Raw genomic sequence first — 26902 nt, 5'->3', positions numbered from 1 at the left:
AAGTCTGCAAAGGAGTTGACCTGGAATGTCTACAAACTCAAAGAAACTGTTAGTAATAATCCCTTGTTATCTCTTATTCATACTTCATAATTCATCCCTCCAGGGCAAGGCTTGGACAGAATGTTGTAGTAGGTTAAACTGATTATTAGTAACCCCATTGCTTATCTCTACTCCCCCTTCTTTCTCAACTCTTTTACTGAGGACAATATTATTTTCAAAGCCATAAATTCATTACAAAAGGCATGGAATTTAGCCCTCCTTCAGTTTAATACTCCTGATAGGTACCCTTTCCTCCTTTCCTCTGACCATGCTTTGTGTCACTTTTACCTCTTCTCTGCACTTTCTCCTCCTTTTTTTTTTTTTTTTCTGGTCTTTTATGCAGTTCCTTCCTTGCTTTCTATTGTGATATAGTACAGAATTTGAGAGCGTGAGTGATGGAGCCAAACTCCCTGGATTTAATATCTACCTTTGCCATATATTAGCTGAACGACTTTAGGCGGCCTACTTAACCTTTTTCTTACCTTAGTTTACCCATCTGAAAACTGGGGGTAAGAATAGTACCAATCCCATAGGGTTGTTGTTGGGAGCAAATGATTTAATATATGTAAAGCCTCTAGAACAGTGCCTGCCACATAGTAGATGCCATTTCCTCTAGAATGAATGAAGGCAAGGATTTTTAAAACTTCTGTTCACCACAATGTAACTATCACTGTTGTATCTCCAGTACCTAGACCACTGCCTGATACCACTGTTGAATTAATTAATTTTCTATTTCTACTGTGTTTCTCTTTCAGTGTTTTTCTTTGGAGCTCTGCTTCTTCTTTCTTTCCTCCTTTAAGACCTCTCTGTTTCTACTTCTGCATTCTTTGCCTCTCAGGTTTCCATCATCTATTGCTCACCTAAACTGTCTCCTATGTCTCTGGGTCTAAGGTTTTTGAGTACAGTCAAACATCACAAATTCAACATTTATCAGTAATTAGTCATGGAGTTTCCAATGAAAAGAGAAAGAAGAACTCTTGAGTCAAGGAAAACTGAGAATAAAATAATACTTTAAATACAATATCTTACATTAAATTTGTGGTGACCTGTGTTTGTCATTTATACATAGGTTAAGCTCCCTGTAAAAATCTGCCACTTTCTACCATTAGTTTTATTTTGATTCAAGCGTAAAAACAGTTAAGAGTGTAATAAACAGCTGTTGTTCACCTCGATTCACTGATATTTTATCATATTTGATCTCTCTCTGTCTTTACACACACACACACACACACACACACTATATAGACATTCCTTTACTAGGAATTATTTGAAATTAAGTTACAGATATCATACTTTACTGCTAAATACTTCAGCATGCATCTTAACAAAATAAATGCCACCACATTACCAATATCGTACTTAAGAAAATTAACATTATTTCGATAGTATCATTTAATAATCATAATAAATTTTTCCCAGCGGTCTACAAAATGTGTGTTTTAGAGTTTGTTCCTCTGATCCAGAATTCAATAAAGGTTCATGAGTCGCAGGTGATTTTCTTAGTCTCCTAAAATCTAGAATGAAGCACTCACATCTTTTCTTCCCACCCCTGATATTAACTTTTTTGAAGAGTTCAGGCCAATTATCTGATAGAATGTTCCATCCACAATTTGGATTATTCTGATTCTTCCCTTATGATTAGATTCAGGTTACGCAGTTTTGGCCAGAAATCTATGTGGTGATATATTGCACTTCTCACTGCATTATATCAGAAGGCACACAATGTCGGGTTCTTTCACTGTGGCTCATGCTAAGTTTGACCACTTGGTAAAGATGGTGACCACCGGTCATCTCCATTATACAAGTCCATTTTACCCTTTACAATTTGTAAGTAGTAATAATATTAAATAATTTTTATTTAATATTATTTAATAATAATCCTTGCTTGAGTTAATTCTTAAATTGGAGATTGTAAAATGTCAACTTTCTAATTTGTCATTCCTTAGTAGGTACTCTTCTGTAAAGAAGAGCTTTTGTTTGCCAGACCACCTCGTTTTCATATCATTGTGGATTCAAGGATTTTTTTAAAAAAATTCATGTTATAATCCACTACATTATTGTTATTTTCGATGCTGTTATATATGGTATCAAATTTGCCAAGTAGGAAGTTCGTTGTACCAGTTCTGTTTTCTTTTTTTTTTTTGCAGTACACGGGCCTCTCACTGTTGTGGCCTCTCCCGTTGCGGAGCACAGGCTCCGGACGCGCAGGCTCAGCGGCCATGGCTCACGGGCCCAGCCGCTCCACGGCATGTGGGATCTTCCCGGACCGGGGCACGAACCTGTGTCCCCTGCATCGGCAGGCGCACTCTCAACCACTGCGCCACCAGGGAAGCCCTCTGTTTTCTTTTGACATGACCAATTATTTTCTTTTTAATTGAACCCGGGTCCTTGGCAGTGAAAGCGTGGAGTCCTAAGCACTGGACCGCCAGGGAATTCCCAACATGACCACATTTAGTCTTGAGCATTTCGTTACTTTCTTGCCCAAGGTGTTCTTTCCTTTTCTTCTTTCCTTTTCCTGCTCTTCAGCCTTTTCTCCAAGAGTTCTATTTTCCCTGAAAGGTATTTAGGAAGATCTGACTATCAGGGATGATCACTGAGTGTTGTTACTTGTAGCCCTTTTCAGTCAACAGAGCCAAAGAATACATGTTATCTTTAATCCCAGGTTCCTACATTGTTCAAAAGTCAAAATAATGTAAAAGGGATACATATTCGGGGAAGTCTTATTCCCATCCCTAACTCCACTACTTATAGGTCACTTAAAAAATAGTTTCTCATTTAATCTTCCTGTGTTTCTGTTTGCAAAAGTAAGAAAAGTTAGCAGAGATCTATTTGATATACACTAATTTTCTCATTCTTTCTTACATACTCTTGTACATGTAGCTTTTTTTTCCACTTAAAAACGTAACATGGAAATTACCTCAAATTACATCACAGAGAACTTCCTTGTTGCTGTAAGTGCTTCATTGTGTAGATGTGTAGTAATTCATTCACCTGGACTTTGGACTTTGAAGGATGGAAATTTAGGTTGTTTCTAAAAGTTTGATATTACAAATAATATTGGAGTGAATAACTCAGTGCAAACATTAGTTTTTTATTTGTGGAGGAATCCTCAGGGTAAATTTCTGGAAGTTGAATTGCTTGTGTAAATGCATATGTATTTTATTAGACGGTGCTGAATTCCCCTCACTGGAGCTGTAACTTTCCTACTCCTACTACCAGTATATGAGTATGCCTATTTTCTACAGCTTCAAACTTGGGTTCTCAATATTTTTTAAAAGTATTGCATGACAGTTTAATCACACTTTTTTTTGAGTGAAGTTAAGCATCTTTTCATATGTTTAAGGGTCATTTTATTTGTTTTTCTGTGAACTAACCATGTATGTCTCTTGCCCATTTTTCTATTGGATCTGAGTATATATTTTTTTCTCCTCTCAGTGTTAAGGGCTCTTTATATTTTACGGAAAATAGTTCTCTATTTGTGATATAAACTGCAAATAGTTTCTCCTAGTGTGTAATTTATATTTTGATGCTAGATTTTTGCCACTGAGAAATCACACACATGCACCCATACATATGTATTTTATTTATCAAACTTAATATTTTTCTTTTATTACTTCTGAATTTGGAAAGCCTTTCCTTATACCCACATTATAAAGGAACCAACCAATGTTTTCTTCTAGTACTTGTATGAATTCTTTTATTTTTAAAGGCTTTATTTATTTATTTATATCTTGGATCAATTTGGAGTTTATTCTTGTATAGGTATGAAATATGAGTTTAATTTTACTTTTTTTCAGATTGCTATCCATTTGTCTCACTGCCACTTATTTAAAAGTCCATCTTTACCCCAGTGACTTGAGATGCCACTTTGATCTTATTTTAAACTTTCCTGTGTACTTGTTATTTCTGGACCTTTTTTTCCCCTGACTTTGTTCTGCACAATCATGTACCATTACTACACTTTATGTAAGTTTTATAGTATGTTTTAATGTTTGTGGGGTTAATCTCCCCTTTTAACCTATTTTCTTTTCCTGAAATTTGTATTGTTATTTTTGCATATTTATTTTCCATGTTCTTAGTCTCAGGAATCTGATGAAAGGAAATAGTCAAATATGCAGCAGAGAGACTTCCCTCGTGGTCCAGTGGTTAGGACTCCGCACTTTCAGTGCTGGGGCCTGGGTTCAACCCCTTGTCCGGAAACTAAGATGCCATAAGCTGCACAGCGCAGCCAAAAAAAAAAGCAAAAATTCTAATGGGACAACTAGAAACATATCAAGGCTCTCTTTGGGAAATAATCTAGAACTAAAATCTGACATCTCGTGTTCACTGCAGTAACTGCATAGTACTAACTAAAGTCTGACAGTCTTACTGGATTATAAGCAATGTTTTTAACAGTGTTTAAAACTTAGAGTATATTCTGCCTTGGAAACACATAGATCTCTTAGAGGGAGAGAAAGCCACACATCAGTTAGGAAGAAGAATACCCGGATGTTAGCTATTTGTGTTGGTAACTTTTAAAATCACAAGAGCCAGAATAAGGGGGAGTGAACAAAAGTTCACGGAAGAAAATAAAGTTCACTCAAGAAGTGAACAGGGACTTCCCTGGTAGTCCAGTGGTAAACAATCCGCCTTACAATGCAGGGGACTTGGGTTTGATCCCTGGTCAGAGAACTAAGATCCCACATGCCACAGGGCAACTAAGCCCCTTGCGCCTCAACGAGAGCCCACGTGCCTGCAAACTACAGAGCCCACGCACCACAACTAGAGAGAGAAAACCCACACTCCTCAATGAAGATACCTTGCGCCTCAACGAAGACCTGACGCAGCCAAATAAATTAATAATAAATAAATAATTTTAAAAAGAAGTGAACAAAATTGGAACAGGGCTGGAACACACATGCCACCAGCACTGCTGAGGTTGGAGGGGGTAAAGAAAAGGGGAGAGGCTGGGAGTGGCTTCTTTCTCTCTTTCACCTCATTGCTCAGGTACAGTAAGATCAGAAAAAGCAAAGGGCTGTCGGCAACTGGGTTTTATAGCTGGAGCCAAGATTCCTATCAGAGATTGAGAAACATGGGTGAATAGAAACTTGGGGAAAGAGAATTAGGCTGTTAATGTTACCTATACTGACACAACAATCCCTCAATCTACATTTTTTTTTTACTATTTTTATTTTCCCCAACTAAAATAATTTTAATGCTAACATCCCAGGTCAGAAGGGAGAAATCATCTTTGTAGTAGGTGCTGTGCTATTCCATTGGCTGTGTTTTACTTTCAGTTTTATTTTTTCCCTGTTCCTAGTGTTTACTGGGATTAGGGAAAATGGATACAAAACTTTAGGTATTATCACAGACAACTTAAAGAAATTTAATTTATAGTTCTTTCATGTTTTTTCTCAAAATTCATATCACCAAACAAAAATTCATGATGAAAAATACAAAATCAGTAGAAACAAAACTTGTGTTATTAAGTGAGATTCTATTCTAGAGGATGCCTAAATGTCCTCCGAAACTGCCCTGCCTTGTCCTGCTCCCAAAGTTTGAGCAGACTGAAATCTCCATACTTCCTCTGTATTTCCCCTCAGTGAGTCTTAGGCAGAGTGAACATTCATGCTCACTAAATACACAGACAATTGCAAAACCCAGTCCACATCCACCCAGAGCAGACAAGTACACTTCTCTGGAGAGTTGAGCATGTTGCCTGTACTGAGTCCTCAGAGAGTTCCTAGCTGCCTGAGAGGCCAATTAGCATAATAATTCAAAGTACAGGCTTCAGAATCTGACAAACTCAGGCTCTGATCATGACTTAAAATCTGCAAAACCTTTGATGAGTCATAAAACCCCGAGCCAGAATTCCCACAATAAGATAAATCACACACACACACACACACACACACACATACACAAAAGTATATATAAAATTCGGCACAATTATCAGCATGTAGTTAAATGTTAAGTAAACAGTAGGCACATTATTAGTAGTAAGACAATAAGGCACAGGGCTGTAATAATGATGCCATGTACCAGCTGGGAGTAACCCTCAGTTATCAATGCTAAAGATAATGAGAATCCCTGGGGCAGAAACTAGACCACATTCTCCCGAGAGATTTATGGACTCCAGTTGCTTAGACCTCTTCCCTCAGGCACCAAGGATAAGTCTCTAGGTAACAACTGGCTCCTGGTGACCTAAGCATATTGTCACTCCCAAGGAATCATATTTTTTTATAAAAACAAAGCTCTCCTTCAGCCAGTTTGTTTACTTTTCTAAAAATAAACACCTAAAATTTAGATTTCCTCTAATCTTTGTAGTTGGGATTTTTGTGACCTCCATGGGGCAAGAAACCAATATTTTCTATATAGCTAAGTCAACTTTATCCAGACTAGATAAATCCAACCATTGTGTTTGTGTCTGCTTTTATTGCAGATAGAAGAACATAGCTTGTGACGTTTATCTCTTCCTCTATTGTCCTTGAAAGATATGCATACACAATCAATTGGAACCCAAATTGAAACAAAAATTCTGACAAGGATAAAAGACTAATAAGAGTATTGATTTTAATCATTTAATCAATTTAATCATTTAAATTTCCTTTACGAAAAAGATACGTGGCTTGGGAAAAAAAAATAGGTTGAAATCACAATAACACTGTTCTGGCTGGGCCTCTAGCACTGATTATATGATCTCGAAGAAGTCATTTATTTTCTTTGGCCCGCAAATCTTCATATGTAATGAGAGAATTAAAGTTTATCTTATCAAAATTCTCTGAGTATGTACATATGCATACAGAAACATGAAATAAATGTAAATATATGTGTATGTATGTTTACATGCATTTTCATATCCAGATTCACACCTACATAAGCATCTGTTTCCCAGGAGAAAGCAGATTATAAACAAGGGGGCTGGAATAGGTGATAGGCAATGTCCAGTCCTATGCCAACATCGTCTGTTTTGAGCTTTAAAAAAAATTTTTTTATTGATTTATTTGTTTTTCTTGTTGTTTGTTTGTTTCTAGCTTTTAAAATGCCCATATCTTCATTCCTCCATCCAAGGCCACTGAGAAATGGAAGCTTGTTAGCAGTACAAATTCTCAGGCCTGACCTCGGACTTACTGAATCAGGGGCTGTGGGGAGAGGCTCAGCCATCTGTGTTGCAACCTGCCCTCCAGGTGATTCTGAAGGGCGCTAAAAGGTGAGAACCACTGCATTCAAACATTCCCAGGGAAGAACTATATGCTAGCGTCCTAGGCAGAAGTGGAGAGATAGTAATTAAAGGGAAAAAAAGCAGGATATTCTACACAGAACTTGAGTCACAGGTGGTAGGAAGGGAGTTTGGGGTAACAGTGGTGGCAGGCACAGGGGAGCATTATTTTGGGTCCTACGAAACTGGCGTGGTAGTGAGAAAACCAAGCAGAAGCCCAACCAGCGATAAGGAAGCAGTAGCCACATGCTCCCGTGTTAAATCACTTGCTCTCATGCAGTCATTTCTGCTCCTTGGCGAAGACCCGCTGACTTTAGAACCTTCTTCCTACAGTGGATCGCAAAGGAGGATAATTATCCTGTTTTTAGCCATAGCTGTCTCTGACCCCTATAGTCATTACTTTAGAAACTTGAGACAGGGAGAGTTAGGCATTCCCAGCCTAACCCTGCTTGTCTTCTGGTCCTTTTCAAAAATTTAAGGTTCTCCTGATTCTAGTTTTAATTTTTCCCCTCATTGACAGCTAAGGAGCATGTGTATGTTCAGAAAAAGGAAGAAAATTCCTGGAGTTCTAATGGGCTAGGGGTGAACTTGCCCAGAGAAAGCTGCAGGGGTGAGAATAAGCCTATAGAATCGACAAGGCAAGAACTCGGCTTGGATGCTGTTTAGGAGGCTGATGGAGAACACACTGTCATCCAGGACGTTGCCCTGAGAGGGGAATCCCTGGCTTTGCAACTTCCCGGCCAGCGTGAGGGCCACCAGCCGGCTGTAACCTTTCCTGCGATGCTCTGGCAGGGTGTAGCCATGGCACATGGTGGCAAACTGGTCTGTGACAGACCAAGACATGGGGTTCCCCTTGTCATCATGGACACACACTCGGGAAGCAGGAGATGAGGCTGGCAATGTACCAGCGACACTGTTCATTGCCGACCCAAGACCAAGCCCGGTTGAGTAGACAAGCATCAGCAACACTCAGGTAGGTGAGTCGTGGGGAAGAACTCATTCTCGAAGAAAACGACACGAGAAGAAATATGAACTCGGTATCACGGGACCACAAACAACTACTTCTCTTTTTATACCGACTCAAACTGAGAAATCATCCTTGAGATAGTGCCTTGCAAATACCAGAATATTTTCAATGAATTAGAATCCGTCACTCATCGCTTATAAACATCTTTTAGGGTTTCATTTCTGATAGGACACAACACTCATTATATTAAATTTAAGTCCTTCCTTCGAATTTTATGCCCCTTTGTTATTGTCCTCAGAACAGATGAAGGCAACTATTTCATTTTTCTGTAAAATAGATCTCAGACTTGATCTTATTAACTCCTGAAACTGCTGACACCCTCTCTGAGGGCATTAAACAAGTCCAGATTCTTGGGCCCCTAATCGTTTCCTTGGTAAAAATAAACGTTTTAGGATAGAATTTCTATCTTTATGCATCCATGACCAGAAAAAGAAATACAAATTTCTTAATACTCTAGGCATACGTAGATGCTCAAGAAATGCTAGCTCTTCCAGACCTTTCCCTAAAAGGTCTGGAAAAAAGTTTAAAAACCCATGACATTAAGATTAAAAAAAAAAAAAAAAAGAAAAGATAGAAACTGGTACAATTTCTGAGAACTGAAATGGATTACTTAGTTGCAAGTCTCTGGGGCTGGTCGTGCTTCCGAATTTGCTTTCATTCTTGAAATTATCAGTGTCCTAAGACCATCCCCACTTAAGAGACTGGTAATGTCATTCTCACTATGTCCTTCTTTATAAAGAACACGTTTGTGTTTTCTTTTTATTAGCAGTTTTGCAGTGTTAGCTCACATTCCAGGCATTCTATGGGCTCTGGCACTGGGTCACGCATCTAACAACTAAGCAGGGGGAAAGAATAAATAAATAACAATAGCAATAGCTATAACGGGCTCAATAGGCTTTTTCATTTAATTCTTGAAAATAAACTTCAAAACAAAGTCAAAGAATAATGTTGATATTCTATCTTTATCATAGGCTACATTTTTACAAAATATAGGCTCCATTCCAAAATATTTATCTTTTAGAATTTAAAGTTTCTGGCATGAGCACTTATCAGTCACCGGAGAGAAGGTGTATGATAGTTGGCATGGCCTGTGTATGTGAGAATTTAGACAGATGAGGATACAACATAAGATGACCATCTGAATTACTGGGACCTTGTGCAGTTGAATTTCAATTTTATTTGGGTCTGTAATTAACTCTTGAATTCTTCACAAAGAGCATACCACAATTCAACCTTTGAAGAAAATATTGTGTATGTTGCCTGCTACCTGCCAGAAGATACTGTACGTCTCTCAAAATTAGATCATCATTTTCAAAGCTACAAGAGGGTAGTATGGCCAGTTTATGCGTGGTAGAGAACTACCCCTCAGCAACAGTGGTAAGTCGAAATTCCTGTTGACTTTCAGTCATCTGTTAAACAGATGTTCTGAGAGAAACAGCAGATATAATGTAACTCCTTCATCCCCACCAAAAGCTATTATAAACGTCATGGTTAATGATAAACGTGATTTGGGGCTCTACTTGCCACTCTAAAAACACAAGGGTTTTTAAGTTTTAAGACATTCTGTGAAATCTTTTTCCTTTAGTTGCTTTGCCTGGCATGTAGCAGACAGTCCAAAGTATATACTGTAATGTTCTCTTTAAATGTTGCACCATAGGTTTCTTTTCTCGAAGACTTTCTTTCCCTTAAGATCCATTAATGTCCTTTTGGACCATTATTTCCTAAGACCTTTTTTTTGACCCTTTTGCTGAGCTGCCCAGGGCTCCCCATGACGTGTGGTCTTCCCCACTGCAGTGAGCACTAAACCCAACTTATTTAACTGAAGCTGTCTTCCTGTTGGTCTCAGCCTGGAGGGCATTAAAAGAATTATAGCACCCTCTAAATTAACTGACAAAACGTTCTAGGTTAGAAGGAAAAGTAATTAAATTACAGTTATGTTATTTTATTTTATAAACAGATAAAAGCAACCCAGCCATATACTGTGGTTGGTTAAAAATGATTTTTAATATATTTAAGTGATAATTTCTTCACATGTATATACTTAGTATCGCAATGAGAAAAGATTTAGAAAGAAGGGTTTTTTTTTTTTGGTTTGGTGTTTATTTTAAGAGAATAAATGAACTTGGGTTCGTTTTTAACAATTTTACGAAATAAAGGTATGCTCTGATGAGAGCAGAAAATAAATATTCAACATCTATTCACTAACCTAACCTAAGAAATAAAATGTTCATGTTACCTCTAAAGTTAAAGACACCTGGCAAATCTTAATTATGCCACAAAAAGTCTAGGGAGTTATGTGAAAGAGCAAAGGCATTTGGGGACTTCTAGAGTTCCACAAGACCAGACAGGAAATGCAAGTCGTCAGCTAAAAAACAGTATTGATACCAAACACTTACATGTTTATGTGCTAGGCACTATAAACACTTCACATATGTTAAGTCACAGTATCATATTTCCTCTGCACTAACCAATAAATGAACTCTATTCAGCTATATTATAAGCCATCAGATTGTGGCTGTTCTCATTTTACGGTTTTAGGCAAATAACTGGAAATACAGCAACATAAATGTGAGTTCCTAGACGTGGGAATTGATAGAAACAGTTTTCAAGGCCTACGTTAGATGTATAGAGGCTAACGGTAGATTTATAGAGGTTAATTTTAAAGTGCATATTAGGAGAATCCTGAAGAAGCCTCAGCCCCGGCAATATCACGTAGAATAACATTTTTACAAATTCATAAACATTTAATTCATACGGAACAATCTACAAACAAAACAAAACAATAAACTCTTTAAGAGGCATCCAGTCTTTTATAGACTTCTTCAATGAAAGTTAACATGTCCTTCATCTGGGGTGAATTATGGAGAACATCTAAGTCCTTCAGAAGAGCGTTCTGGTTTGGAATTAGCATCAAAATTTCTTTCTGTGGGCATGACAGTAATTCATTTTTTAAATTTTATTATTTTTTGATACATAATTGATATTAACATTATATTAGCTTCAGGCACACGGCATAATGATTTGACAATTGTATACACTGCAAAATGATCACCACAGTAAGTCTAGTTAACATCCATCACCAAACACAGTTACAAACTTTTTCTTCCTTGTGATGAGAACTTTTAGATCTACTCTCTTAGCAGCTTCCAAAGATACAATACAGTATTAACTCTAGTCACCCTTCTGTCCATTACATCCCCATGACTTATTTATAAATAACTGGAAGTGTGTACCTTTTGACCACCTTTACCCATATCATTAGTTTTTAACCTTTCATTATGAAAAATGTTATATGTATGTTATTTAGAGAGAATGGTATAATAAACCTCATATAATCTTCACTCAGCTTCAATGACCATCAACTCACTGCCATTCTGCTTTTAAATCTATGGTATCCTGTTTTCCCTCTGCCTGTTCCCATTCCTCTCACCCTAGGCAGATTTGAGACAGGACAATTTTGTTACTTTCTGGGGAAACGTAAAGGCTTTCTATCACTGTAAATACTTACACGATAATACCTATGGGGGTCCTTTGCAACGCTAAGTTAGCAGTGTGCTGTGTACGCCCAAATGGGACACAGCACTGTCTTAAGAAAAGTTGCACGCACCATTATCAGAAGCACAAACAAAAGCAGCTGTCAGGATCTGCTTCCAGAAACCCGTCCTACAGCCATGACTGCACAAATGTGGACACAGAACTGTCTTAGGAAAAGCTGCACACCCCATTATCAGAAGCACAAACAAAAGCAGCTGTCAGGATCTGATTCCAGAAACCCATCCTACAGCCATGACTGCACAAATGTGGACACAGAACTGTCTTAGGAAAAGCTGCACACCCCATTATCAGAAGCACAAACAAAAGCAGCTGTCAGGATCTGCTTCCAGAAACCTGTCCTACAGCCATGACTGCACAAATGTGTAAAGATATATGCGCAAGGGTGTTCCTAGCATTACCTGTACTAGCGAAAATTATTTATTTCCATCATTTTCACAAATTATTACATTATGGCACATCCATACAATGGAATGCTATACAGCTACTGACAAGAATGAGATGTTCAAATTATACTGTCAAATGAGAAAAATAGTTTTGCCTTACAGTTTATTTCATGGATTTCATTTGTTAAAAAAAAAAAGGAATAGCATATAATGTTTTTACATATTTACAATTTGTAACTGGTGATGCAGTTAATATGGTAAATTGGTACTTACCTGAAGGATGGGTGCCTTAAGACTCTTCTGAGAAAGTTCGGGAAGACAGAGTACCTCACTATCTATTTGAAACGTCTAAAGTAGAAAAAGAAAGCTAAAGATTATTTCATAAAGCTAGATTATTTTAAGAGGCTGACTTCTCTTATTACACTCAAAAGCTGTCTGGGGCTTCCCTGGTGGCACAGTGGTTGAGAGTCCGCCTGCCGATGCGGGGGACACGGGTTCGTGCCCGGGTCTGGGAGGATCCCGCATGCCGCGGAGCGGCTGGGCCCGTGAGCCATGGCCGTTGAGCCTGCCCGTCCGGAGCCTGTGCTCCGCAGTGGGAGAGGCCGCCGCGGTGAGAGGCCCGTGTACCACAAAAAAAAAAAAAAAAAAAAAAAAAAAAGCTGTCTGGGTAGAATCTAATGAAAAATTATATCCAGATTCTAGCAATACTTTTTTTTTAAACAATTACCTGTTTTACCTTCCTTTCCTCTTCTTCTACCTCACTTCTCAGAACATGAACTTTGTTCTTTAGGCTTTGAATATCCCCAGTCATTGACTCTATGGTCTCCACTATTTTATCTGTTTCTTCCTGCATCAGAGAGAGAAAGCTAATGTTTTAAATTAAATATACTATTAAATGAAACCCAAACAGCTATTAATATATACATACATATTTTAAAAACACCTTATATGTTGAAACACTTCTGGAAGAAACTGATAATTTTCATTTTTCTTTCAGAAAACAGACTCCCTAGAAATTGACTTACCAATGGAACAAAGATGTATGTGAAGCTTTCCTCAAAAACTTACCAAAACTGTGGGCATCAGATATCCTGGAAGACCTGTGTGAATCTATCAGAGCCCAGGACTGATGGCAGCAGGTACAGGAGCATTCTTAAGCGGTATGTAACAGCAGAGAAACTCTAACTTTACTTTAGGAACATCTCAGTGCTATTTTCATTTGCCAAAAGAAAGAAATGCTGAACATTAGGGCAGAGATAGTAATAGAAAATAGTGGCAGTTTTCCACTGGAAAACTATATAAATATAAAATATATAAAAATATAAAAAGAAAATATAACTTACGGGGGAAAACAAAGAGAAAATAAGAAATGAATGAAATGAGTATAATGATATCAGGGGTGTACTGATTGCAGGCCACACATAGAGTTAGCCAGCTTCCAGGTTTCTAAATGGTATTAAGTACTGCACTGCTTTCAAATCTAGTCCTAGCAACAGCCAAGGATAGCACTGCCCGTGGGGATCAGGGAACAAGTAAAGAAGCCACACAGAAGTCATACAGAAATAATAACTCTTAAATCTTGAGGAGCGATATGGCTGATACATCTACATCATTCTCCAATTACTGAAAGCCAAATTTTTACTGTCAACTATAGTAATTTTCCTCAACAAATATATTATGGCTTCTAGTAACCATTAAAAAGGGTACCCGCAGGGGTCTGCAACTGACCATAGGCTGTTTTTGATCAGTCCAAGAGCTATGAATGGTTTTTACATTTCTAAAGGATGGTTAAAAAACAAAACAAGACTATGCAACAAAGACCATACATGGCTCACAAAGAGTAAAATGTTTATCACCTGGCCCTTATAGGAATAGTGTGCTAATCCCTGAGTACCCAAGACTTTGGGTCTGTGAGCTACACTTATTAGACCAAATAAGGTCACATTCATGGTTTCCAGGCATTAGGACTTAGACATATCTTTTGGTGGGCCACCATTCAACACACTACAGAAGGGAATGAATAATAGCACTGAATGAAGGAAAGCGTTAATGTAGTAAGAACTAAAATTTTTCAGTATAATTTAAAAAATTAATTTTGTTCCATTGCTTTGGTTCTCTTCTTTGGGTATTCATACCATATCCATGCTGTATCTTTTTTGCCAAACTTTTATATTTGTCACTTTTTCTCAATACCTTAAAAAAATGTCATTCTTTCTTTTTGAGTCTTAAAATTTTCTTCTTACTTTACCTTTTATTTAAGTATTATTTGTTCTGTTCATTTGCTTATTGCTCCTTCTAACTTAGTCTGCATTACTAAAAGCTTTTTTTCTTTTAGCTCTAATTCTTTCCTGAATTCCATAACTTCATTTTTTAGTATTTCTAATATTTATGACTTTTTTCATACCTTTTATTCTTTTTCTAAATTTCTTTCAGCTCGCTTGGGAAATTAGGTTATCATTCATCTGTTTTGTGAACACATATTTTTGGCATGCTTTTGTTGTCTGTAGAAATGTTACTTTTTGTCCTTCTTCTAATATTTTCTTATGCTAACTCTGGTTGTGAGATCCAGAGAGATTAAAAACTATGCCCCAGGGCTTCCCTGGTGGTGCAGTGGTTAAGAATCCGCCTGCCAATGCAGGGGACACAGGTTCGAGCCCTGGTCCGGGAAGATCCCACATGCCGCGGAGCAACTAAGCCCGTGCACCACAACTACTGAGCCTGTGCTCTAGAGCCTGCGAGCCACAACTACTGAAGCCCGCGCACCTAGAGTCCATGCTCTGCAACAAAAGAAGCCACCACAATGAGAAGCCCGCTCACCGCAAAGAAGAGCTGCCCCCGCTCACTGCAACTAGAGAAAGCCGGCGCGCAGCAACGAAGACCCAATGCAGCGAAAAATAAAAACTTAATTATTAAATGAATTAAAAAACAAACAAACAAACAAACAAAACTATGCCCCAGCAGGTCCTATACCATCTTCTCGGTATCTCTGAAAGAATTTGTTCACCACTGCCTTTCCCTAGCACCAGCAGTGAGAGTTCAATGAATGTGTCCTTGTTGTATGAGCACAACTTCTCTTACTGGTAACTGATACAGGTTTTGGAAAGTCACCACCAGCAGTGACTCTAGGCTGCAGTGGGAAAAAGCCATTCTAAGTAAGGCACATTGGAGAAAACTAATAGACAACAAATAAAACCTACAAACTCCTAGTTCAAAGACTCCTATGCCAATGAAGAACTCTTATGCCCAAAATGCCAACAGTGCTTCAACTGAGTAACTGACTGTCAAGCAAGCATTAGACTGTTGTGATGTTATAAGAAACAGACATTTGATTTTCATCCCTGATTCCTGGCAAAGAGCTTCCAAATCCTTGGCATTTTCTGAATGATTGAAGTGGGAGGAGAACTTTTCGTGATTCATAATAAGCCCCTTTCAACTATACCTGAATTTATGCTAATGAATAACTCATAGAGGATGGAGGCTGGTTGCCAGAGCAACCAAAATCCTGTGATCAGAGGGTTGCAACTTGCAGCCTGGATCCCTGATCTCTGAGAAGGGGAGAGGGCCTGGAGATTTAGTTAATAATAGATATGCCTACATGCTGAGGCTTCCATAAAAACTCTAAATTACTGGATTCAGACAGCTTCTACGTTGGTGAACACATGGAGGTGTTTGAACAGGCATGGGAGTTCCGTGCCCCTTCCCATATACCTTGCCCTATGCATCTCTTCCCTCTGGCTGTTCCTGAGTTGTATCCTTGATAATAAACCTGTAATAGTAAATAAAGTGCTTTCCTGAGTTCTGCGCTGTTCTAGCAAATTATCAAACCGGAGGAGGAGGTCATGGGAAGCCCTGATTTATACTTGGTTGGTCAGAAGTACAGGAGGCTTGGCCTTGCATTGGCATCTGAAGTGGGGGGCAGTTCTGTGGGACTAAGCCCTTAACCTGTGGGGTCTGTGCTAACTCCAGGTAGTTAGTGTTAGAATTGAATTAAATTGTAGGACACCCAGTTGGTTTCCACAGAGAAGTGGAGAATTGCTTGGTATGAATACCCGACAGATTTGGTGTCAGAAGTGTAGTGAGTATAGAAAAACAGTTTTTTCCATTTAAGTCTACTTATGCTTTTGGCACACGGAGATCCAGTTTTAGGTGTAAAAGAGAAATGCCTCCCAGTGTTACAAAAATCACACTATCATTTACTATCTCTGATCAAAGACTATTTACTATCTCTGATTTAGTACTTTATGCAAATATTAAATGTTAAAATAACATTTACCATTATTATACTTTAAAACCTTTTAAAATAACCTTTAAAAAAAAGTCAAACTCATAGAATCAGAGTACAAAAGTGGTTGCCAGGTGCTGGGGGGGGTGGGGGAAATAGGGAGAAGTTGGTAAAGGATACAAACTTGCAGCTAAAATGAATAAGGCTTGCAGATCTAATGTAAAACATGGTGACTGTAACTGATATTACATAATTGAAATCTGTATTATATAATTGAAAGAGAGTAGAACTTAAATGGTCTTACCAAAAAAAAAAAAAGTGAGATGACAAGGGAAATTAACTAGATGGGGGGAATCCTTTCACGATGTATAGTTATATTAAATAACCAAGATGTACACTTTAAATATCTCACAATTTTGCCAATTATATCTCAGACAAAGCTGAAATTTAAAAAATAACCTATATTAATGTTATCCAACTGTTCATTAAGTGGGGGAGTTAGTGTCAGTACTGAAAATATAACTCTTGCAAAGTAGTAACATTGGGATGAAAGTTAAATACAATCTCATACAATGAAGAAAAGTGAGGCAACCACTAAAAAATACCACTCTATAAATTTACAATATATGTAGAGCTGTTGCTCACAAATAAATCCTTCCATTGTTATTCTCAATCATATGGAAAATCTGGAATGACCTATTTGTAAATGGTGAGTGATTAGAAATCGTTAGGGATGCATTCCTTGCTTAAACTACCACCACCTCGTATTTACTAACAAAGGTTAACAAACTTATTGCTTTACAAAATTGAATTGCTAACAAAGACCATATCTACAAACTACTTCAAAATGGCAAACGGATATATGGTCCAATCTGTTTTAGTTTTAATAATTATTTAATAAGCCCCCTGAGGTTGCTTTTCTTAATTGTTCAAGTATCCACTAATTAAAAGCCTGCAGTTTATCATGACAGCTAATATTATCTCCCACTATCTTCTAGAGAATAATGATTAAGAATCACTTGCCCTGAAATCGGACTAATAGGTTTGCATCATAACTGTGAGCAGTTTGTCTAAGGTTCAGCTAGAAATGCCAATATGTCTCTTTTTTACACTTGTAAAATGTGAAAAACAGCACAGGTCTATTTAAGTCATTAAGGGCGGGCTATAACTGTAAAGTGCTTAGAACAGTGACTAGAACATAGAAGGCCCTCATTACATGTTATCTATAATGATTATAACAACAGTAATGATGATGATTGTGTTCTTCTTGCCAATAAAGTAGCATATACAGGACAGAAAAACTAACATAATGTTTTTTGAAATGCTACAGCATTTAGTGATGAATTCCTATAATCTGATATTTAAAGTCTGATGAAAAAAATAAGACTGCTACTTAATTACAAATATATTAGAAATAGTCGTAACTTTAGAGACCCAAAGTTCAGGCAAAGTTTTTGCTTTGTTAACAAAAAAAGTTAATGAAAAACCTGGTCCAAGATCTAGTATTTGTTATTAGAAGAATATCATGACAATTTAAAAAACTTTTTGGTCTTTTCCCCCTTCCCCTCTAAAGATGAACTTCCTGTTCAAACTTCATACCTGCAATAATGCCAGACCCTCTTCATTAGCTCTGTGCTGTGCCCTTTCCATTTTCAGTAGACTTGACACATGAGTTAAATCTTGCTTTTTGGGAGGGACTTTCAGGGTTTCACACAGTTGCAGCAATCTTACGGATAGAATAAAAACATAACTTTATTTTTGAGTACCATTAGTATAATTTTTGTTTTTTGTTTTGAAATACTGTCATCCTCTTTTTTCTTCCCTCATTCTCCCAAGGGCTGTAATGTTCTTTTTTTTTTTTTTTTTTTTTAATTTATTTATTTTTGGCTGCGTTGGGTCTTCGTTGCTGCACGCCAGCTTTCTCTAGTTGTGGTGAGCAGGGGCTTCTTTTGTTGCGGAGCATGGGTTCTAGGCACATGGGCTCTAGAGTGCAGGCTCACTAGTTGTGGCGCACGGGCTTAGTTGCTCCGCAGCATGTGGGATCTTCCCGGACCAGGGATTGAACCTGTGTCCCCTGCATTGGCAGGCGGATTCTTAACCACTGCGCCACCAGGAAAGCCCTGTAATGTTCTTTTATTAACAGTGGCTAATCTTAGCAATAAGTCGCCCCCCCAAATCCCTGACAAATCATCATTTAACCTTTCACTTATATTTCAATCATTTTTTAATTGCATAACTGTGTTACCTTTTCTTTAGGAAGTTCAGATGATATTGGGCTGCGTTGGGTCTTCGTTGCTGCACGCCAGCTTTCTCTAGTTGTGGTGAGCAGGGGCTTCTTTTGTTGCGGAGCATGGGTTCTAGGCACATGGGCTCTAGAGTGCAGGCTCACTAGTTGTGGCGCACGGGCTTAGTTGCTCCGCAGCATGTGGGATCTTCCCGGACCAGGGATTGAACCTGTGTCCCCTGCATTGGCAGGCGGATTCTTAACCACTGCGCCACCAGGAAAGCCCTGTAATGTTCTTTTATTAACAGTGGCTAATCTTAGCAATAAGTCGCCCCCCCAAATCCCTGACAAATCATCATTTAACCTTTCACTTATATTTCAATCATTTTTTAATTGCATAACTGTGTTACCTTTTCTTTAGGAAGTTCAGATGATATTGAATTTTTTCATTTTCTCTACTGTTACTCAAAATTGCTCTAGAAGAGAAAAAATAGGGATAGAATAAATATTAGTTTGAAACATAACTAGTAGAATCTGTTTACTTTTTCTCTCTGATTTCTTTCAAGTACCCCTTTTTACTAGCCAGGCAGAATCAATCACTTTTTCTTTTATGTTAAATACATTTAAAGCAGAGGAATAATCTAAGTTCTTATTATCACATTATATTATTGTAATTAATTTATAGGCCTAACTCTTCTGATAGATTTCAGCTCCTTGATGGCAGAATCCTGTCTCTGTATTAGCATGTTAGCTTCCACATAAAGTGTCAATTTGAGCTAACTTCTTCCTAAAGTATCCCTCACCAGAAAAAGTTGTAGATAGCAGATCAAGCAAAGATTTCAATTTTATGCCACTGATGAAATTCCAAGTTTCTGAAATTAATAAAGACATTTTTGCTGAATGCTAAGGCCATCAAGACATTAAATAAATCTTCTTGCAAAAGAGAAAAACACCCTATCACCATAAAGTAGATAATAACATTTAAAAGGATACTGTCTATAAGAAACATATAAGCAGAAATAAAAAGAGTGAAATGGAAAAAAATTTCATACTCACATTATTACTGATTCCATCATAGTTTGCAAATGTTCTCTGCTACTCTTCGAAAGAGGTTGCCAGGTTTTTCTCTTGTGGGTTGCGATCTTTACCTGTTTTAGATTAGTATGCTTTGCTTGTCCTGTCACCGGTGAAAGAAGAGACTCTGGTTTTTCTAGAAGTTTGTATGTTTTTACTTAAAAAGTGATTCAAATATAAATTTATCTAAAAGAGCTAATGGAATTATGAGAACCAATATTACGAAGCTGTATAAACTATTTAATTTCCTTTTTATTGCACAGCCATAACAGGCCAGGTGTTGAATATGAATATGCTATTGTTATGTTAACTAAAATACTATTAAGTGATATTGCGGATACAAACTCAAGACAATCTTAAATAAAGAACCAAGCTACAACTATTAGGATTCAACATAAAAGTATGGTTCTCAGAAATGACCTGAATTAAAGGGCTTCACTGAGAAGACTAGAAAATGATTTCTGCCAAATGTTGGATGGCAACTGAAACAAAGGAGATTAACCAAATCACAAACAGATAATCAGTGTCTACTAGGTTGTTGATATTATTCTACTTATAAGAAATAAACAAAGGAGATACACTATTGGCTCACATGAAGATTAGTTTTGGAGAGAAGAGAGATTAAATAATTACATTTCAGGTATGCAGAGCATTACACAAGAAAAAGTACAGAGCACTATGGAAGTATAAAACCGGAAGACCTAACCTGGTCTTGGGTGAGAAGAGGTAGAAAATTCTTCCATGCTGAAGTGATGTTTAAGTAAAGATGACTACTCCAAACTAATTTACGCCAGACAAACTTAGTGGTTCCAATCTAATCTAAATAGTGGTGGCAAAACAGAAGCATATCTGTCTCAAAGAGAAATCAGTAGGTGTGTCTGTATATCACAAATCAGTAATAATTCAGACTGTGGTGCACTTTGAATTTCTCTTGCTCCTTTCAACTTAGAACCCTACACAGTATTTTGCTACAAGTGGTAAGTAAAATTTCAGTTGACCAAAAGAACTGACCAACCAGTACTACTTATTCTTGCAAAAATAAGAATGTAACTGTTTATTACTGTCTTTTGCTTATGTAGAACTCATAAACAAGATGCTGAGAATTTTTTCATAAATACAGATAGCTTGGGAAAGATAGGTTAAACAAGACATAGAAAGGAATACCTTCAGAAGACAGATGTTTTGGATGACTTTTATTTTTTTTCATTGTGTTTCTAACCTAGAGGGAAAAACACATGTGCATGCACAAAGAATTAAACATTAGATAAAAAGATACTGCTATTGCAATAGATTTGTCATGTATGTTGGAGAGAATTCATATACCTTCTGGCAAGACAGAAAAAAAGTATATTGCTACTTCAACAGAAAAAGGATGTGTATTTATCACAAGCAGAGGATATACTAAAGCAACTCCTGAACAATGGTGATAAAGTATAATAGAATTTCATTTGGTGTCAGAGAATGTTTTAAAGAAATCATACTCATCTTGCCTGTGAAATAGTGTTATATACTTTTCCTGAAAAACAAATATAGGCATTGTCTAATACAGGGTAAATAGAGAAAAAATGTTGATTATTTCTTTTATGGTAGGAAGAAGCTAATTCCTTCCAAACTAATTTTTCTCTATGTTAATAAAAATCTCCTCCACCAATTGACAAATTCTCTTGTCTTTTAACATGAATGCCATAGAATCTGTATACTATGTTCCCAGTCTTCCTATTTAAACACCTTAGCAATGCCCCATAGCACTTCTTCCCTAAAGAATTCTCCGATCAATATCTTTAGAAATTGAGGTAAACAATTTTTTTTTTTTTTTTTTTTTTTTGTGGTATGCGGGCCTCCCTCTGTTGTGGCCTCTCCCGTTGCGGAGCACAGGCTCCGGACGCGCAGGCCCAGCGGCCATGGCTCACGGGCCCAGCCGCTCCGCGGCATGTGGGATCCCCCCAGACCGGGGCGCGAACCCGGCTCCCCTGCATCGGCAGGTGGACGCGCAACCACTGCGCCACCAGGGAAGCCCCTGAGGTAAACAAGTCTTATGTGAGAACTTTTACAAACCATGTTGCAACACCTCTCATATAACAATATATGTGGAATATGAATTACCATAATTTGTGGTAAAGCTGACCTTTAGTCTTCACATACTCCATCTGTATGAAATATCATACAGATGATATTTCTAATCAGAGTCCTGAATGATAAACTTGATATTTCATTACCTCTTTCTCTGATAACTCCGCTTCTTCATTATCAATTTTTCTTTTTGGATTTCTTTTTAAATGTTGAGACCTTTTCTTAGAAGGATTTGCTTTGCTAGACATCTTGATGTAAACAGAACAACTATAACAGTGCTTCAAAATGTCTGTAAAGATTAAAAGAAAACTAAAGACTTGTTTTATTAAAAATATTTTGTTAAAAAGACTACCTATAAATGTTCCAAATTTGCCTTTAAAAAAATCATAAAGAAAGTTTTGGGATAGTATTGTGTGTTTTCAAAACATTTAAATATATTTTAAAACAAATAACATTGGTTCTCATTAGAGTAAAGATATCGAATTCAATTTCATTCCTAAAAATTTCTTCCATTTGTATGGCAATTAAAAACCTTATATAAAAACACTTTTACACCTCTTACTTTACACTCCCCCATACAATAACGTTATCTCTATATTTAAATCCAAGAAAATGGAAATATATGGTGCTAAATTGTTTTACTCTGGTCACAGATAATGTCAACTCAAAGAATAACATTCAGGCCTTCTTATTTTAGACTTAATGGATTTATCATTCAACTTAACGTCAAAGATGGGAGACGATAATTTGTAAGATTATACCATGAATCTACATTGTAGAAATTCATGTGGTAAATTCACTCATAAGGAATTAAGAATTAAAAAGTTTAAAAGTTAAGCTTTAACTTTTACTGGGTTATGTGCATTTTAACAAAAGCACAGAAGTACACTGATTACTCTGCCTTCTCACACATTACAAAACAGGCACCGGAGTGGGGATGAGAATGTCAATGACAAAATTTAGAATAATTCCTTTTCCCCATTTAATAGTTCTTTATCACCGAACTCATTTCTGCTAAAAGAAACGGAGGGATAAAATATATATTCCTGCATTAGATCATAAAGAGCAGATAGCTAAGAAGTTACATACACGTTTGGTACAGTACACAGGAACAAAAACCCACATACACACACACACGAAGTATGTGTGGTGTGTACATTATATATACATATTTTTCTAGACATAGATAGTTAGATATATAAACCAGTCACCATTCCTTTTCTAAAAATTCAGAGTTTATCACATTACTACAATTTAAATATACACGCAGATTTAGAGACAGACAATAAAGTGGATACTCTAGATAAATCTATTCTCTCAAATTTTAAAAGGAAAAAAGTTCAAGCTTTTCTTTTTCCCGTAAGACAAAAATAGTGGGAAAGAAAGAATTAACTGAAAGATCACAAACCATAGTTGGAGACTACATGTCGGATCAGTTACAAAAAGCAGTGGAAGCTAAAATACTTTACCCTGCCTTTTTTTTTTTTTTTTTTTTTTTTTTTTTTGCGGTACGCGGGCCTCTCACCGTTGTGGCCTCTCCCGTTGCGGAGCACAGGCTCCGGACGCGCAGGCTCATCGGCCATGGCTCACAGGCCCCAGCCGCTCCGCGGCATGTGGGAGCCTCCCGGACCGGGGCACGAACCCGTGTCCCCTGCATCGGCAGGCGGACTCTCAACCACTGCGCCACCAGGGAAGCCCATACCCTGCTTGTGAACAATGTGGCACCTTATGCTACACCCAGTCTCCTCTGTTGCATTCCTGAAATGTCAAATTCTCTCAACTTGACATCCATGCCATATACTTCCCCTACTTAAAAACCAATCCATATGAGAGTTTTGCTTGTGGACCTCTCCTGGAAGGACTGCCATGTACAGTACAGTTGTTCACTGAAGAAGAGCATCCAGGTGAGAGAACAACTGAAGGCTGAGATTTAGTCCTCATTCCATTTAGGAGACTAAAAATGGTGCAAATTCCCTCTCACTCTTGTTATTGAGAGGTGAAGTATATGTCCCCCTGTCTTAAATTTTACAGACTGTGCAGCGGTTTGAGCAGTAGAAATATGGTGGAAATGATTCTGTACCAGTTTCCTGGCCCAAATATGAAGAGACTAGCAGCTGCAACTTCCCCTTGCTTGGAATATTTGCTCTTGAAACCCGGCTAGCACTCTGAGGAAGGCCAACACGGAGAGGAACTAAAGACCCAGGCAAAAGCCCCAGCTGAACTCCCAACCAATAGCTAACACCAATGATTGCCAGCCTCGCGCATGTACCTGAGCCAATACACTGCAGCTGACACTGCGTGGAAAAGTTATAAGTCAACCCTACTAAGTTACTTCCAATCCCCAATTTTGGAACAAGATAGTTAATTTTTTTTAATTAACAAAGAAAAATCCTTCCGTAATACCGACCTCGTAACATCCAAACTCTTTACCATGACATTTATAGTCCTTAACAATCTAGACCTGCCAAGCTTTCCATACTTCTCTCCTACTACTCCTCAACTGCATCTCCCTCTCCAGATAGACTGGATTTCCAGAACACACTTTGAGTAGTGCACATACTCTAACCGGGCTGCTCTCTCCTGTCTGTGCCCAACCTCCTCTCAGATCATGAGCCACCTGCATCTGAAACCCTTCCTAACTACTCCACCTCAACGCTCTCTAAAAGTCTGTGCGCTCTTACGGTCTCTTTCATTTGGCGCTTATTTATAGTTTGGTTTTGTTCATCGTTTTTCTTGATATTCTTTATTCAATAACATGTAATTCAGTGCTACTCCAAATTTGATTTACAAACTGTTACAGTCTTTTAAAGTATAGACATTAAAAGTATTCATTTAGAAACTTTTATGGCAATGTGACAACAATTTTATGTATGTTAGATCTGGCCAAAAAATAACTGCCTTTATTTTTTCTTTTTGTTTAATTTTTCTAATAATTCATAAAAAAAGACTTTCTTTTTTAGAGAAGTTTTACATTTACAGAAAAATTCAGCAGAAAGTACAAAATTCGAGCATACCCCCCCTTCCCTACTATCAACATCCCATACCAGAGCAGTGCATTTGCCACAGTCCATGAACCGACATTGACACATCCTATCACTCAAAGTCTATGGTTTACATTAGGGCTCATTCTTGGTGTTGTATGTTCTATGGGTTTGGCTAGTATTCAGTTTTTTTTAAATTGTATTTTACAAAAGTATCAGTTGTGACTGAATAAAAATTTTTTAAACACCCAAAATTGGTCCTTTACCACAAACAGTCTGAAAAGCTCTGTTTTCATTGATACCTACTTGAGGCAATTAGCCATAGTGCATTGCAGAAAGTTCCTCCACCTCAGCACTATTAACATTTTGGATGGGATAGTTCTTTGTTATGGGGGCTGTCCTGGGCACTGTGGGATCTTTAGCTACATTCTTGATCTCTACCCACTAGATGCCAGGAGCCCCTCCCACTCCTCCAAGTTGTGACAACCAAAATTGTCTCCAGACATTTTCAAATATCTGCTGGTGCAAAACTGCCCAAGGCTGAGAACCACTGCCAAGAGCCAGCCAGGGATGAGGACAAATTGCCCAGGTTCCAAATCCCAGCTCTGTCATTTAACTAGCTGTATAGCCTTGGGGAACTAAATTTGCTCACTTTCCCCACGGCTAAAAGTATCAACATCAAAGGCTTTTGTAAAGCTAAAATTTTGTACAGAATACATAAAGGGCCTAGACCTTGGGACATAGTAAGAACTCAATAAATTAAATAATCTACTGTTACTATTGGGCTAGTTGTAGCATATACAAAAAGGAAGAGTAAACTTTGGCCTGTTTTGGATCCGCAGGAAACCACAGGCTAGTGGTAGTAGCTAGAGACATTTGAAAACAATTCCTATGTATATTCAATTATACACAATGCGGCAAATGTTACGAGACAAATGAGTGAATATCTCAAATTGGTGTGGGTATGGGGGGGTGGACATACAGAATTCAGAGAAAAAAGTAATATGTGAATTACATTTTGAAATATTTAGCTAGAAGGAAGGGGAGTAAAGCATTTGAGAGAAAAAAAGCCCGTTGGCAGGACTCTTCAAAAGAAACTGGTCTGTTCAGGGACAGAAAAAATTCAGAGAGGCTTTGACGTGTAACGGAGGAATGGACAGAAAAAAAGACTGGAACTGTAGTTTGCAGCCAGTCTATATACTGCAGTAAAGAATGTATTCTTTACTCTGCAGGAAACAGGGAAGTATTCAAAGAGGTTGTCTTGTTTTCTTTGCCAGCGTGCTGAAACTCGTGGAAGCCACCAAGCTAGGCCTCTGTATGGGCACAACAGGTGAGCACGACGTCTGGCAAAACTGCAAATACACAATGTTTACCTCTTGACAAATGAGGCCTCGGGGTAGCGACGCTGCCCACTGCAGCTTCCTTAAGGCTCAAAGGCACTCATCACTAAGGCTGCACTTCGCCCCACGACTGACTGCGGGAGAGGTTAAGAAGGGAGAACAAGGATTACGATGATTCGGGGAGAGGGAGGAACCATGCGTGGCTTCACTCCCTCCTTGCGAATCAAATACCACTTTTTCTTTTCTTTTCTTTTCTTTTTTTTTTTGTGGAACGCGGGCCTCCCACCGTTGTGGCCTCTCCCGTTGCGGAGCACAGGCTCCAGACGCGCAGGCTCAGCGGCCATGGCTCACGGGCCCAGCCGCTCCGCGGCATGTGGGATCTTCCCGGCACGAACCCGTGTCCCCTGCATCGGCAGGCGGACTCTCAACCACTGCGCCACCAGGGAAGCCCCAAATACCACTTTTTCAATCGCTGGCTCCGAAGGGCACACCTGTTCGGATCTCCCTGCTCTTTGAAAACCACCTCAAACTCCTCAAACACGAGTAGCCGAGTTTGCCACCAACGCGCCGGACACAAAACTCATCCCCAAACTGGAGCCACCGTCACGGAACGCGCTTTCACTACTCACCAAAGACGCCTCTTGAATCCTTCCAGGTGCCGCGCTCAGAGAAACTCGCGCCCAAACTTTCCAAAGCCGCGGAGACCCGGAAGTGAACCTGTAGAAACCGGAAGCGCTTGTGGAGCGAGGAGGGCATCTAGCCACGCCCCTCACGTCATCGGGAGCGCTC

General features: G+C 38.3%; 2 protein-coding genes across 4 annotated transcripts; both read right to left on the bottom strand.

Moving 5' to 3' along the window:
- Nucleotides 1–7336: 7336 nt before the first annotated feature.
- GLYATL3 (glycine-N-acyltransferase like 3) lies at nt 7337–8355 on the bottom strand. Its single transcript, XM_007131088.1, is given in 2 exon segments — nt 7337–8111; nt 8113–8355. Coding segments are annotated over 2 exon segments (423 nt in total). The 5' UTR covers nt 8238–8355; the 3' UTR covers nt 7337–7813.
- Nucleotides 8356–9323: 968 nt separating this feature from the next.
- Nucleotides 9324–26824, bottom strand: CENPQ (centromere protein Q). Of its 3 annotated transcripts, none has more exons than XM_024121973.3 (9): nt 21939–21957; nt 20887–20941; nt 20429–20541; nt 19705–19825; nt 19059–19124; nt 18024–18150; nt 12930–13049; nt 12476–12550; nt 9324–11187 (listed from the first exon to the last, which is right to left on the bottom strand). In XM_024121973.3, the coding sequence occupies exons 3-9, from the start codon at nt 20463–20465 to the stop codon at nt 11056–11058; spliced, it is 678 nt and encodes a 225-aa protein (XP_023977741.1). In that variant the 5' UTR covers nt 20466–20541; nt 20887–20941; nt 21939–21957; the 3' UTR covers nt 9324–11055. The 3 variants fall into 3 exon arrangements, with proteins under 3 accessions (XP_023977741.1, XP_023977739.1, XP_028334951.1); XM_024121971.3 differs by lacking the exon at nt 20429–20541 and adding an exon at nt 26743–26824 and having other exon boundaries at nt 9325–11187; nt 21939–22081; XM_028479150.2 differs by lacking the exon at nt 20429–20541 and adding an exon at nt 26743–26824 and having other exon boundaries at nt 9325–11187; nt 12939–13049; nt 21939–22081.
- Between the last annotated feature and the right edge of the window lie 78 nt (nt 26825–26902).

Source organism: Physeter macrocephalus, chromosome 18 (assembly GCF_002837175.3).
Source record: "Physeter macrocephalus isolate SW-GA chromosome 18, ASM283717v5, whole genome shotgun sequence".
NCBI lineage: Eukaryota > Metazoa > Chordata > Mammalia > Artiodactyla > Physeteridae > Physeter > Physeter macrocephalus.
The sequence above is the reverse complement of the archived record's forward strand: the minus strand, read 5'-3'. Positions and strand labels throughout refer to the sequence as shown.